General features: G+C 38.6%; 1 protein-coding gene across 10 annotated transcripts in view; it reads left to right on the top strand.

Annotated features, from left to right (window-relative positions):
• Window positions 1–15,840, top strand: part of COBL (cordon-bleu WH2 repeat protein) — a 287,602-nt gene that overhangs the window by 216,034 nt on the left and 55,728 nt on the right. For all 10 annotated transcript variants that reach the window (XM_039522524.1, XM_039522526.1, XM_039522525.1 and 7 more), the window contains 2 exons: window positions 6,452–6,581; window positions 10,072–10,245. In XM_039522524.1, coding sequence (XP_039378458.1) covers window positions 6,452–6,581; window positions 10,072–10,245 — 304 coding nt within the window. The remainder of the gene's footprint in view (window positions 1–6,451; window positions 6,582–10,071; window positions 10,246–15,840) is intronic.

Genomic DNA, 15,840 nt, shown 5'->3' with positions numbered 1-15,840 from the left:
CAAATGCTTTGTCTGTAATACTGTAAATATTTTCCAAAGTAATACATGAGCCAGTGACATGAATTTAATAGAAAATCGCCTTTTGCATCTTGTGTGGTCTCACCAATAAAGGAGGCAGAAGGGGTGAACAGTATTTATCAGATTTAGGTCACAAAGGACTATTTTAGTTCAGTTTTACAGTAGCCCGTACTCAAAGAACATTTTAAAAACATGTCCTGAAGTTAACATTGCTCTTTATTTATTTGTTGCATAACCAGAAACTCACCTAATCATCTCATCAAGCTTTCTTAAAAATGTCACAAAAGCGAAACACAAGTGCTGAGAACAGCAAAATAATCTATTGCACTCAGTAAGGGGCTCTTATAACAAAGTTTGGATGGGAAATTACTTCAGATAATATTGTTAAGGCTTGATTTCTTTATAAAAGAAGCAGCCAGCCATAACAAATTATTTTCAAGTTCTATTGTTTTGGTATATACGATTGCGAAAAAGAAACACAATGTTCTTTGTGTTTTTTGCCATTTATGTTTAGCCTCCTAGATAGATTTACCAAGGTTGACATTAAAGAACCACTTTTAACAATTTTTATGACCCAGTCTTGAACTAGACACTCTTTATATACGTATTGCATTGCTAGTTTTAAACAAGCTTTTCATCTTCTTTATGATGTGTTTGTGAGTACATCGCACTTAGCCAACAGGATAAGAGAAGCAATGTTTTTATGTAGTTGACTAAGCCTTCATTATTGAAGTGGTTGGTGCATTTGACTTTTTTTTCCTTTTTCTGTAACATTCAGGTTGTTTGTGTCTCTACACATCTATCTAAGCTCAGCCCTGAAAGCAAGTATCACTGGTAAATAAGTATGCAAGCTGAAAATAAACTGCTATCTGCAGAGGATTCTTTCCTCTTCGTAGAGTAGGAAGTAATACATCTTTGAGGAATTTGACGCACCAAGCTAATGCCTTTCACATGCGAGTTCTGCTTCACCAAGTGCCAAAGGATCTTTATCATTTACAGAGGAAAATTCTGTTATGCTACTCTTCCCTTTGGTTCTCAAGGCTTCTAGTCTTTTATCTCTCTTCTACCAGTCTGTCCAGTTTTCTCCAAAGCAGTGGAAATGGCTGCTTTGCCTGCAGCAATGCAGAGTGAACATGGAAGCTGTTACATGCCGGTAGAACATCTTGTGGAATAGGTGATGATTAAAAATGATCCCAAACAGAAACCCTGCATCCAGCCACCCAGCTGAGAAAGTTTAAATCCATATCCTGCCTTCCTGGGTATCTTCATAATGGCCAAGCTGAATCCCTCAGATCCAAACCTTACTGAATTTGGGGACATTTCAGATTCAGATTTGAATTTCAGGTCTCAGCCCCACCTTTAATTTTTGACCCTTTTTTGTAAGATAGTATCATGAAAGATGGAGTTACAGAGATCATTTATTTTCTCTTAGCAGTGATCTAAAATGCCATAATGAATAAAGTATCAGAGGGGTAGCCGTGTTAGTCTGGATCTGTAAAAGCAGCAAAGAGTCCTGTGGCACCTTATAGACTAACAGACATATTGGAGAATGAGCTTTCGTGGGTGAATACCCACTTCGTCGGATGCACAATAAAGTAACTTATTTCCTTCTAAATGCCTGATTGCTGCTTAATTCCTCTACAAACACAACAGACATGGACAAGAAAATGTAACATTAGTGGTCCTCAGGCTAGCTCTTCCTTCAGCAAAACAAAAGCCTGTTGAGCATACTAGAGTGGACACAGAGTTTCCCACATTCCGTTAAAGATTGGACTGTCTGCTGTACGTTAGCCCCTTCAAAACCATCAGAGATATCGGTTTATAAGGACTTTCTTTGAGATTGGCCTTTTATTGAATTTCTATCAATTGCAGTCAGTTCATGATGAAGAAGATTAGAAATGAGCTCTTTAGAGACAGGTTCTAACCTCAGTGACCCCTGTGTAAATCGGGAATAACTCCATTGATTTTCAGAAGTGACAAGTGAATTTTGCTGCCTCTGTTTTTGGATGCCCAGCTTGACATCTCTAAGTGCTGAGTGTCTCTATAAATCAGACCACTTTTAAGTGTCCAGCATTAGGCACCCAAAAATTGAGTCCTCAAAATGACTAGTCACTTTTGAAAATCTTGGCCTCTAATTATAGCTAACCTCACCATACCTTAAACTTTAGATAGAAGTGTATATATATGCACGTATATTTACTGTATGTAATATAATGGAGTTACTGGTAAATATAAGTCCCAGGCAATATATGTTTCAAATTTACCACTCTCTCTTATGGTTATGCTCTTTCTTATGATGATACAGCTGTAACTTGAAGTCTGAACGTTTGCTTTATAAAAATGAGATTGTTGGATGAAAAGTGCTAATGTGGTAAATATACCTCAGCTGTAACTCAGTTGACATTAGTGCAAAGAGATGGTAAATTTGCTACTGTAAGTGCAAGAATTTATTTTTAACTTATTTTATTTTTTGTTTTATCTTGATGAATTATCACTTTTCTGTTTTGATGATGGAAATTGCCTTGTACTGGGAGGTGCCATGCTGGACACTTGGAATTTGAGGACTGCAGAATAGCAGATGTTGAAAAAGATACAGTAGCCACTTTAGCAGTAACACCAGTTAGTTTAGGGCCTTCTTATTCCACCAAAATTCCAACCTATATTTTCCAAGCTAGGGTACATTTACTGTGATGCCTCACAGCCACTCATTACAACTCTTCTAGATCCTGTGTATTTCTATTTGTCATGAAATAGATATTTGTCAACTGAATGCAAGTCAGGCGCACTGCGCATACAGGGTATAATACTTTCCAAATAAAGGACCACTGCACACAGTCATGTGCTCTCACACCCACACAGTGCAATAGTTATTAACTCCATTTTTTATTTTGTGTAGAATTAAAAGGTACATGTTCAGAGCTCAAAATAGCTTCATCAACTGTAAATGAATTTCTTATGAATACAGAAGAAAACTAGCCTACTGCACCTAAGTATTCATTCAACAAATTACCTTGATGGCAAGTAACCTTTATTTGGAACCAGTTTCAAGCTTCAGCAACAGTTTTACATTCAAATGCTGAGTTGGTAGAGCACAGACTTTTCTCTAACATATGTATACCTTTTGCTTATTTGCAATACTTGATTCTTTTAAAAGTATTATTCATTTACTTCCCAGGTGGAGAGAAATATTTGCCTCGGTTTTATTAATAATGTAAAAAGAACAGGAGTACTTGTGGCATCTTAGAGACTAACAAATTTATTTGAGCATAAGCTTTCGTGGGCTACAGCCCACTTCTTCGGATGCATAGAATGGAATGTTCTGAAGAACATGCATCCGATGAAGTGAGCTGTAGCCCATGAAAGCTTATGCTCAAATAAATTTGTTAGTCTCTAAGGTGCCACAAGTACTCCTGTTCTTTTTGCGGATACAGACTAACATGGCTGCTACTCTGAAACCTGTCATTAATAATGTAGTATTGGTAGACAGATCCCTTTATAAACTAGGCCTTCACTACTTCTGTGATTACCAGTCACTGGCTGGCAGTAACGATGGAGTAGGGTGGTCTCTCACTGCCCACGTTCAGTTAGGTTGGAACCAAGGACAGGAGTTCTCTGGCTCAGGCTCTTTGGTGGTGGTGATTTCTTTATGCAGTGGTAGCATTCCAGATGGAACTGTACAAACTCTCAGGAAAACATGGTGCTTCTCTGAAATAGTTCACAATATAAAAAAACTAAAAGAAATTGAAAGTGGGACATGGGGATAAAACTCATGTGCAAAGTGATCAGTGAGCTGACAGGCAAACTGCAAACTTCTTATTAGTTCCAAGTTTAAAATTTTTGTAAATCAGTCAATCTAGTTTATATCTAATATATCTAATTTATATAACAATGTAGTTTGTATCTAATATAGCTATATGTCTGGTATCTATTTGTTATTTTAATGTTTTGGATTTATTTGTGTGACTCATCACTTAACTGCTGCCTAGTAGGCAATTTATTACTAATTTTCTCATAAAAATGTAGCATTTAATAAATGAAAGGCTTCCAAATATTTCCTTGATGTAATTATCTATACTATCAAATCGTGAACAAAAACCCCAGCAGTGTATTTCTCAGCAGGGCTTATGGCAATCATCCAAAAACTGGGGTTGTGTTCAGAACACTAGCGAAATAAAAACTCTCTCACTCCTCATTCAAAAGATGTGTCTAAGCTCTGGTTCATACATCATCATCAAAATTGCTAATTCAATTCTAACTGAAGAATCTTCATTTTTGCTGATGTTCCAAGCAGCCAGAGCCCAGCACCATTTTCACATTTTAGGCTGAGTTGAGGCACCAGCAGTTAGGAAAACTGGGCCCTATTCATCATTGCCCTATGGCCCTTTTAACATCTCCTGGCATGTCTTTCATTACACCCAGATGTAGAACTTGCTTTGTCAGCACCTCCTCCACCACAGCCCCAGTCACAAAGAGTGTTCCAGGAAAAACTCCTTTTTACTTTAATGTGTTGTCTTCCCCTCGCTCTCCCCTCCCCCTCTATCCCCCCCCCCCCAAAAAAAGAATAGGAACTAAGGCCCCAGTTCAACAAAGCACTTAACTACATGCTTAACTTTAAACATGAGCTTGGGCGCTTTGCTGAATTGGGCCCTAAGGTCTGCAGGGTTTGGCTCACAGATTTTTAAATATAGTTTTAAAAAAAACCACTCTGATTCCCATTGCATAACAGCATGTGCTATTATGCAGATCCTTCTTAACTATGCAATTTGTTACCAGTCTTCCCTGGCTTATATAAACTTTTCTTAGCATCTAGAAACCAGATTTAAATATGGTAGAGAAGGGCGGGGGGGAATGTAAAATTTCTTGAACTTTAAAATTAATAGAGTATAGTGTTCCACTGCAATAAAGTTGCTAGAAGGATCAGGAAAATGATCCCCAGACAAAGTACTAATGTAGAGAATTTTTTTCCTTCTACTAATTTTCCATGCACTATTCCTGGGGCTGGTCTTTCCAGACACCAAAGCTTGTGGTGTTAGGAGATGTTTTTGTTAGCATTTATTTGTCTGGATGCACCTGCGTTGAGATTTCATATTTTTACCACGTGATCTTTACCATAAAGTACAGTAATGATTGAGCTGACATGGAAGGATTTTGCTGGCACTGTGGAAGAAGATTGGTTTAAATTGGGTACTACTCTTTCATAGACCTCGTTAGGAACTCAGTCATGTATCCCAGATATTGTCAGGATGTACTGCATGGTTACGAAAGATGCTTTCACGTGCGATTGCTCAGCTGAAACTTTGAAAGTAGCCTTTAGCATTGTGAAGATATTGTTTGCTATATTGTCATCCTCCACAATAAATATACAGGTTCATTAATGCTTCTGGAAAAAAACATAACCATAAGCATGTTTGGTAGTTTCTGCTCAGTAGAGTTTCAGGACAGGAATAGCAGCTGTATTGCAAGTGATGATGGAGGTGCATAGGCAGAGCTGCATGTATGGGAGGCTTCCATAGCTGCTGTCTATATTAAGTTTGTCTCAGCCTCATGCTATTAGTACCTCACAAACACTCTATTCACTCAAAGATTCAAAATGGAGGACATATAACAGCCTAACCTATTTCCAGTAAATTTTTCAGGGTCGTCAATAACATAAAGCCATGCACACACACACAACCGTATTCCAATAAACTGCAGAAAACATTGTGCCATCCAACAACACTCTAGTCACTTGGTTTTGTTTGTTTGTTTTTTGTAAAAGGATCTAATAAGCTTTTAAGTCATGACTGACCAACTTCAGCATTTTGCCTTTATTTGAAGTCTCAGCACCTCATACAGCCAAATCTTCAAAAGCTCGCTTGAAAAGAACAACATTCCAACGTAGGCACCTGGCCACATAACATAGGACTTGTAGATCTGATTCTTTTCCCACTTATACCAGTGTAACTCCATTGGCTTCACTGGGATTGCTCCTGATTTACACTAGTTTGAGAAGAAAATCAGGGAAAATGAGAGCCAATCAGGCCCTACATGAACAATGTCGAGTAGTTAGCCATAATCCAAAGGCTATAGATGCCAATAGAAAGATATCAATGAACTTTGGATTGGGTATTTTATGCACACACCTTTCAGGAGCATGCATCTTAGAATATTTGGCCCATTAATTACCAGGATCAACAAATACACATACTTTTGCAGACTGGAACTCCTCCTACTGAGTCACTATATCATCCCTTCTCTTCCAATCTTACCTTATAATGTCCTTTTAGTTTAGGACTGACTTTCATTACAAAGCATCATGGCAATATTCTGAGCTGAAGTACATTTATGTAAGAAACAAATTCTGTGACCTGCTGTGCATTTCTGTTACTGATAATGCAGGAAACCTAACATTACATCCCTCACCATGTGAATTTTTCCATTTGTTTTTTGCTAGATTCCGCAAGGGGCAACACAGAATGATTTACAGAAAAAAAAGAGACGAGCCCCTCCACCACCGACTCCTCCTGTTCCTGTCATGCCAAACAGAACAGAAGAAAAGGAAGACAAGAGGAAGAGCACAGTGGGTAAGCACTTCTCTTCTCTTCTTCCTCGAATTGAATGCATGTGCTTTATGTGGCACTGCTCGCTATTTGAAGATTCCCTAAAATGGCCCCTTGCATTGGAAACTATGTAATCTGTAAAAATATTTATCCTAAAGAATGAAAGTCTGGTAATTAAGTGTTTGAGGTTCACAGAGTTTTGAAAGGTGAATAATACTGCTTGGGTGAGTAGAATGTTTTTGCATGACACTTAAACGTGCTTTGGAAAATCCCGCTCTGCTTTTGCTCAACTCTCCTCCCATTTAAGTCAGTTTCATCATTGAGTTCAGTGGAAACAGAATTAGGCCAACACTATGCCCTTCTGAAGATGCCCTCCCAGCCCATTCCCCTGCCCCAGTTGAATGGAGTTTGGCAAGGGGTGACTTCTATGGAGAGAGGGAGATTCTCAGCTGATGTAAATTGACATAGCACCACACAGGTTGGTTTTTTTTTTCCGTTCTTATGTTCTTACACTTCAGTTGTTATAGCTCCATTCTCTTCAATGGACCTATCGTAATTTGCACCAGCTGAAGGGCTGCCCCATTGTTTTCAAAGCCATCGCCCTTGCTACTGTTGAATACACTTTTTCCGTTGTCCCATGATGGTTTTATGTCAGTGGAGTATGTTCCATAAAGTTTTGTTCTTGTCTTCGGTCCTGTTTGAGATGAATCTGCATTAATAGAGTCTTTAGCTAATCAGTGCAAGAAAAGAACGGATAGGTTCTGCAATAAATTTCATACATACCTCAAGAAAATTATAGTTTTCAGTTTTATGCAATATAACTCATTTACTCACATACAGATAGAAAGAGAAACTGAGAAAAAGCCCTCCAGATATTTCAGGTCACTGGGAGTTTTGTCTGTGTGAGGACTGCAAGATTATTCCCTTAGATAAGAAACTGATTTCTGAAAGATATGAGTTAATAACCCCTTGCGTTGGAACTCATTATCCAGTACATTAAGGGAATCATTTAAAATGTGCTACAGTACACTTGGTACACTCCAGGTTGCACCTTCGACCTCAGCATTTTCACATAGCACTGAAGACTGCATATATGATACCATAAATGAACACCCTGTCATGTATAATTGCTAACATTACAAATGCTTCACACTTTAGAAAGAAACCTCTTAGCTTTGTTTCAACATTTATTTTCAGTAAATGCCTCACATTTAATGCGTCAGCATTTATGTAGCAGCAGGAGTCCATTATCCTGTAACATATTTGACTCCATTGACATCTCTTATTTAAACTCTCAAAGGAGAATGCTATCGCTGTGCAATATAGCACAATCGTTTTCAGAAAATTGGCTGCCTGTTAACTATTGCGGATGTCACAATCAGTCATTCCCAATGCCTCCCCTTGAAAACCACAAGTCATTACTGATAACATTTGGTGTTTTAACTTTATGTTAATGTTAACTTTATTTTATGTCACTGCTTGAAATGTTACAGATGAAATAAAACAGAACAGACACACTTATTTCTATCCACAGCTATATAGATAGGTGTCTTTTGGCCAGAACCTTAGTTGTTGTAAATCAGCACAGCTCAGTTAACTTTACTGGAGCTTTGCTGATTTAAGGATATGTCGCATAATAATCTCCTATATATTTTTCATTTTCTGCTGCAGTCTTAGATTAATATAATTATAGACACAAAATGTTATAATGAGGGAAGCTTGGTAAAACAGCTTCTCTTTGGGGCGCTAACTATGAAACCATGAGACAGCACAGATGTGTCAGGAAGCAAAAAGAAAGGAGCGAACAAAGCAAGACTGTATAGAGAAAAATTGCTACAGGAAATAGACAGCAGCATGATGGGGCAGATTAAAATACCTCCTCCCACCCTGACCCTACTAATCGGAATGTAAAAATCATGGACAAAAACCTCTTAAACTGGCAAACGGGTCAGATCAAATATTTAACACCAAATCACTTATACTGACCCCAAAGTGCTGTGCCTAATTCTCTTAAAGCAGTCAAAAACGTCACTGGAGTTCAGCATACTTATGGACATTAAATTGTTCCATGAACCTTTATCAGCTGGATGTAGCCTATGAAAACCCTATTCAGTTAAATCTTTTCCAGCCTTCTTGCTCCCACTACACTGCTGCATTAATACATGCATGACCACACTTTGAAGGCCTTGTAAGAAGAAATCTAAAGTGCCAAAATTAAATCCTTTGTGGAGGCTTGGGTGAAATTGGCTGATTGATAGCTCAGAGCTATTCCTAGTGGTTCACTAATTCCACTTAAGGTTTGGTTAAGCTGGAGCCTTCCCATAAACACAGAAGAAAGTTTGAGATACGGTCAGAAGGCACAGGGGCCTGCTGGATTTCAAGAGAATGTTAGTGGTAGCCGAGTATGACTCCAGCACTATCACAAATGGAGAACATGTTCTTCAGACCTATGAATTATCTCGTCTCTTTGTCTTATTCCAAAAGAAGAGAGAGAGATCTGGCTTCTATCAAGACCAAACATCTCCAGGGTTTACCCACAATCATTTGCAAGCAAGATGTGACACTGCTGGTATTTATTAATATGTCTAATAATGTAAAGGACACCCATTTATTCCATTTAGTATGCATGATACTAAATTAAGTACTGTTCTGAGGTTCTAAGCATTTCTGACACAGGTTGGAAACTCCATCATACAAACAGCAACAAAATCAGCAGCTTCTGCCCATTGTCAAAGCCAAAAAGAAAAAACTATAAAAAGAAAATGAAAGCCCAAATAGCACATCCATTCAGAAATACCAACGTTCACCATTCCCCTACCTCCTCAAAGAGTTAGGGAAATAGTTGTGGATAGTATCCTATAGCTCAACAGATGTGGGGCTGTGTCAGACCAAGGGACCAAGAGACCCTGAGGGTTTTCGCCTTCCTCTGCAGCATGAGGCATGGGTCACTTGCAGGTTTAAACTAGTGCAAATGGTGGATTCTCTGTAACTTGAAGTCTTTAAATCATGATTTGAGGAGTTCAGTAACTCAGCCAGAGGTTAGGGGTCTATTACACGAGTGGGTGGGTGAGGTTCTGTGGCCTGCAGTGTACAGGAGGTCAGACTAGATGATCATGATGGTTCCTTCTGACTTTAAAGTCTGTGTCTAAGGGAGAAACAAATGTTTAAAAAACCCACCTTCAGGAAGATATTTTCTGTATAGTGTTTTTAAATTAGTGTGTTTTACTATCTGCCAAAACAGCAATTGAGATTTATGCTGATTGATGTGTATAGATTGTGCCATACATGTATATATTGGGCCTGATTCTTATCTCATGTAGCTAAATTTAACACCAGCATATATCTGTCAACTTTCTCCTGGTTTACATTGGTGTAAGTGAGAGCAGAATCAGACCCAGACAGAGTGGATGGTTGGGGGGGAGCAGGTGAATACACACACTTCTGTGTGTTTTAAAAGAAACATACAAATAATTGACTTGACAATAAAGTAACTAGCTAATTGATCCTCCTGTAGGTAATGGACGACAGGTGCCACAAAAGCCTCCTAGAGGCAACACACGTGGTCCACCCCAGTTAGTGATTCCCCCACCCCCACCTTACCCTCCTCCTGATACAGACATTATGGATCCAACTGACTATTACAGTGAAGCACCAGATGTTACAGCACCAACAAACCTGGTACCTAAACGTATGTTTAAAAATCTATGTATTTTTTTTTCATTTCTTTTAGCGGTTATTGTCAAGGATAGCTTTTCCAGACTTTCCTCTCTGTTCTCCAGACATACATGTTTTTCTTTTCCAGCCTCTTCTTTAGAAATGCTCAATGCATTATATCCATATGATTAATTAATATGAGGTGAATGAAACATTTGCTTATAGATAATATTGCTACAGCTGCTTAGCTCTTATATGGAGATGTGTAAATATGACTATCAAATCATGCAGTTTCATGCATTTCAAAGCAGAAATGCGTGGTTTAGTATTTGATTTGTTTCTGCATGAGCATTCTCCCCCTCCATCCAAAAACATAGAGGTGCAATAAACTATTGAGCAACCACTGTAATCTATCAGACTAGTATTTCCCAAGCTTTTGCAAGCTGAAATCCTCTTTCAAGAAAATCAGTCACACCCACCATGTACTGTTAAAGGCCTACTCACCTTAATATGTACATCTTCCAATGCCTCCTGACTAGCCCTGGGTGCACTCTCTTCCTTGGGAAAACTTATCAGACAATGCAATGTGATAGTTGTGCCACTCTTCCTTATTTGTGTGAAACATGGTTGTATTTTCAGAGTTATCATATAGACTTGACTGTTTTCAAATCTTGGTACATGATCTAAGACTCAGATCCTGCAAATGACTCCACATGGGTAAGCCCCCCTTCTCTCTCTCTCTCACACACACACACACACCCCAGCAGGGTTCTACACAGGTGCAGTGTCCTCTCAGATGCAATAACTTGCAGCATCAGAGCCTGTTTGGTAACCACATAAAGGGTTGTGTATCTCTGCTAATCCCACTGAGATCCTTCTCTGGGAAGCTTTCATTGCAAAGATGATACTCTAAGTAGCTCTCCACCTAGGGTTGCCAATTTTGGTTGGACGTATTCCTGGAGATTTAATCACATGACATAATCTTTAATTAAAGATTAATCTTTAATTCCTGGAGGGCTGGCAACCCTATCTTCACCTAATGTATAAATGTTGGGCGGGGTAGTTGCCCACTAGCTAAACCCAATGCATTATTGTTCAAATCTTAGGTAAAGAGATGTAGAATGTCAAGTTTTATAAAGGGGGGAAGGAGGAAAAAGTCTCTATGTGAAGGATTTCTGCTACTAGAAAACTCAACTGTTAATGTGGATTAACCTATTTTATTCCTACTAATGTATGAACAAAATCCTTGTTGTAATTCGATTTTTGGTTCGATACCATCAGCTTGTACACAGTGGTTCTCTTTTTAAAGATCTGTTCTGGACTTGTTTTAATCAATATTTGTGCTTCAACTGACTTCCTATCTTTATAATATTTTGCAATGCTCCTCTGCTCCACTCTGGCAATCAAATGCATTTTAATCAATTCTCCTCTGATTTTTATCCGCCGGATCATTTTGTTCTTAAACAAATGTGATATCCCAGCTAAATGTCTTTGATTTAAGCTTTTACATGGAAACATTACATGAGCTTTTAGTATCCTCAGCTCATCCAAATCAAGGAAGCAGAGCTTAGTACATCTTTTAAGGACTCTTATTCAATATTGGACCTGGGCAAATCTGCACCTATTGCACCTTCATATTTATACTCTGTACTCCCCTAGAAATATACATATACATACTTTATATGCTCTTGATCAATTTCTGCAGTTCCCGCACAACTTTATTCCTGGGGAGAGAAAAGGAGAAAGAAGGCACCACATTGCTTAGTGTACACTAAAAAGTTGCTCAGATGCCACAGTGAGAGATGCAGAATAAGAACCTGAATAGAAGTAAATGGTGATGTCTTGTATGCCATTCACAAAAACACAGATCTCAGCTATTTTACGAGGAAATCCCCCTTTTCTGATGGTGATATCAGATAACTTTGCAAATCTCAACAAATAAACTATCCTTTCCATTGGTGGAGCAGGGAGCATTTCACAGCATTGAGTGGGAGGAAGTACATTTCTACTCTGTGCTCCTGCTTTGTCTTCTGATACTGCCACTTCTGAATTCATAAGCAATGAGGTGAATAGGAATTTTGCCATTGACTTCAATGGAGCCAGGATTTCACCCATGCTTTCTTGACATCCTTTACTGTGGCTGCCCTGGCATGTTAATAGACACTGCAGCCCAGGGGGCCTTTGCACATGTTGCAAAAATGAAGAAAATCAGCTTTTTCCAAAAATGGAAATACTCATTTAAAAGGTCACTAAACACTGCTATATGTACCAGAGTACTAGGTCCAAATTTTCAAGTGTAGGCGTCTCAGTGTCACTTCAGTGAAAGTTGTGGGTGCTCAGAGCCTTTGAAGGTCAGGACACTTTTATTTAAGTGCCTAAAATTAAGCACCTAAGCTTGAGAAAGTTGGCCTTAAAGACAGGAAATGAGAAGATTGGGGGGTTGGGTGGGTTAGAACCACACATGAGTTTGCAATGACGTCCTGTTGCCTGAGAATGCTTTGTACACTGCAGATAGGACCTACGCAGACGATTCAAAGAGCATAGATTTAGATTTAGACAATAAAAGTGTTTTCTCATTAAAAATGTGGGAGGAAGAATAAGTTATTGATGCCTGATATTAATGGAAAGTAAGTTTGTTCCTAAATGACAAAAGAATTCACGCTGGTGAAGATCATATCCTTCTAATGTTGACCAGGAAAATTACCACCTCAGTCTGTCTTCTCATGATTGCTGTTTTAGAGCTCAAACTCTGTGATCATTTGTGGCAAGTTACATTCCTATCCCTTATTCTCTGCCACCTCTTTATCGGGCACTACATCCCTTTCTTCATTCCCCCCCCCCCCCCCCCAACCAGACAGTTGTCCCATTGTGCTCCAACAAGCCTATATTGAAGAATAGCCATTTCGTAGGCGTTAGATGGGGGTTGGGGGGGAAATCACTCTTCACAGTTTCCCAAACTTATGTGGAGCGTAAGTCATTCATGAATAGGGCCTTTCGTGAGATATTTGAGCTTTTCTGCCTTAATGGTAAGAGTGTTTTCTGCAAACAACAGTACAATTGTTCTACATGATTTTTGCTCTTTAATCTTATTGTCATTAACTGAGCTTTCTTGTTAATATTTGCACCACTAGACACAGATATATGTTTTGTACGCATGTCTTGAAATGTTATATTTGTGGGATCCTTTTTCCTCCCTTAACTTATTAATCTGGCTGTTTTGTGACCTGTTATTCCGAGTTTGGTTGAGTTTTGACTGTAGTTCACAAATGGAGACTCTGTTACATCTGTTGCATGGAGTTTGATTTTGCCCCATAATCTGTATGTTCTTAATGAATGAGCTGTTAACAAGCTATCTGTTATGCCGTGTAGAGGATGCTGTACTTAGAGCTGATACTACAGTATGTTTTCTTAAAATGGTTTGAAACAGGCCATTTGAATAGCAGCCTTATTCCTGTGTCCTTTATATGGTATCTTTTTATTTTGTCATCTTATGGACCACAAAATAAAAATACAATAGAGAACTAAAAGTTAGTTTAAAATGGATAAATATTTCACCTTCTTATTGGATCAGATCCTGAAATCCATTCTTCCCTCTTGTGCAGGCTGGCATACCAGTGAAGTCAATAAAAGTTTTTACTGAGTAAGGATGATTAATTGATGTAGTTGTAACCCTTCTGCCAAGTGGAGCCAGCAGCAACAAGGGCCGGGTTCAGTATTAAATTTCTAAAATGTAACTATAGGCACCTAACCCATAAACTGAAATCCTAATTTGACTCAAAATTTGCATTCTATGCAAAAATAAAGTACCATACAATGGTCAAATATCCTCCATTACCATAACATTGGGGGAGAGGGGTTGCAAGCCTATTTTCCAGTTTTATTATATGGATAACATACCAAGATGTATATTTCTAGCTGACTGGTAATTCAATTCTGTTTGAGGAGAACAGGGAGTTGATAAGGTACCTCTTTCCTCCCATCCCGTGTGTTGTTTTTTATGCCCTTGTGTGGCATAGCTCATATAACCATAAATGACAACAGATGTGAGAGTGAACAGTTCTACAAACACCTTCAGTACCTCCATTCAGTAACTTAAGGTGGAGGTATCTGGTATTGTCAGCCCTTTAAGGACAATTTCTAAAGACTGAAGTTTATTAATTTTAAATAAAAATAACAGGAGACATCCATAGTGGGGAAGCCATCTTTTCATAGATGTAAAGATTTGAGTACATGTAAATTAGCTCTGAAGTAAAGTGGGCTACTCTGAAGTGGGCTACTCTGTGGGCTGTTTTGCTAGTCAGGGAGGTGTTGACATCACACACATCTCGCAACAGTTGCAAATAATCAATGTCCAAGTTTTTTTTCTCAGCATAAGATGCTAAGATTTATGTGAGCCTAGAGAATGAGCTACCCTCTCAGTGCTTAGAGATGGTCCCTAGAACGTAGTTAAGGTGCATTGAAAGGGTAGTGTAGGGAAGCTTGTCTGGCCACTCCTCCTGCCATGCCTGGCCTGTGACTAAATAAAGAACTTCGAGCTCCCAGACTGTCAACCTAGCACCTTCCATGGGTATTAAAGTTCACTCCAGAAAACCAGAGGTCACGTGAACCTTGAGCATCTATGCATGTTGTTACATTGACTACAGAGGAATTGAGCTTGCTTTTTCAGTGATGAATTTGGCCCCACGAATCCAGGCTAGGATTTTCAAAGGCGCCTATGGGAGTTACATAACCAAATGCCATTGAATTTCAGTGAGATTTGGCTCTTTTAAAAAGCTAACCCTGAAGGTTAGTTTGCATGCTAGCCATTCTTTCATTTTTGCCTTCACTTATGTTTATATGTTTTACCATTTACTTTTTTCCCAACAGTTTATTGTTGTGCATCATTCCCTTCACACACCAAGCACGTCTGACAGAACTTGCCTCATCCTATGACCTTCATACCTCTGACGCCTCCCGTTGCCTCTGCTACCCTGACTCTTCCGTTGCCTTTCTTCCTTCCCTGCTAGAAGAGCTCCTTTTATCTGACTGAAACCTTGGCTTCCTTTCTTTTTGAACTTGCACACCTTCATTTAATTAATATTGATTATGTTTGGCTTTGTTTCACACTCATTTGTTAAGTGTATTCTCCAGAACTGAAGCCTGTGTTATACAGATACGTATCACCATCAAAAAGATTCCCAATTCATATGTCTGTTTCATTACAAATTATTCTTGTTGCTTTGGGTCAATATTTAATTTGATTCAGTGTTTCACATTTTTTTCCTTACATGCAATCTGTTTTACAAATTTATTGAAAAGGTTCTAGTACAATTGCTCATTTTTCTATAAGGCTAGGCCTTTTGCAGTCTTCATTTTCCCAAGCATTTTATGTTTTCCCTTATTGCAGCTATTTTGTGCCATCTGGATAGACCTGAAAGTGAGCATGGCCTAAAGTCCAAGATTCCTTTCATATCTTGGCCACTGATCAAGTTACTGAGTTAAAAATAGAAACCTTAAAGGTCTGTCAGACCTATAATGGGCCTAAACAGAAAACTGAGGATAAGTACCAAGTACATTAATTCATAGCCTTTACTTTTACTTTTCAAACTAATGCTTACTTTGATTAATTTCTTCTTGATTCTACAAACAC

This window comes from Mauremys reevesii, linkage group 2 (assembly GCF_016161935.1).
Source record: "Mauremys reevesii isolate NIE-2019 linkage group 2, ASM1616193v1, whole genome shotgun sequence".
Classification (NCBI taxonomy): Eukaryota; Metazoa; Chordata; order Testudines; family Geoemydidae; genus Mauremys; species Mauremys reevesii.
Note: the sequence above shows the minus strand (reverse complement) of the source record. Positions and strands in the feature narration are given on the sequence as shown.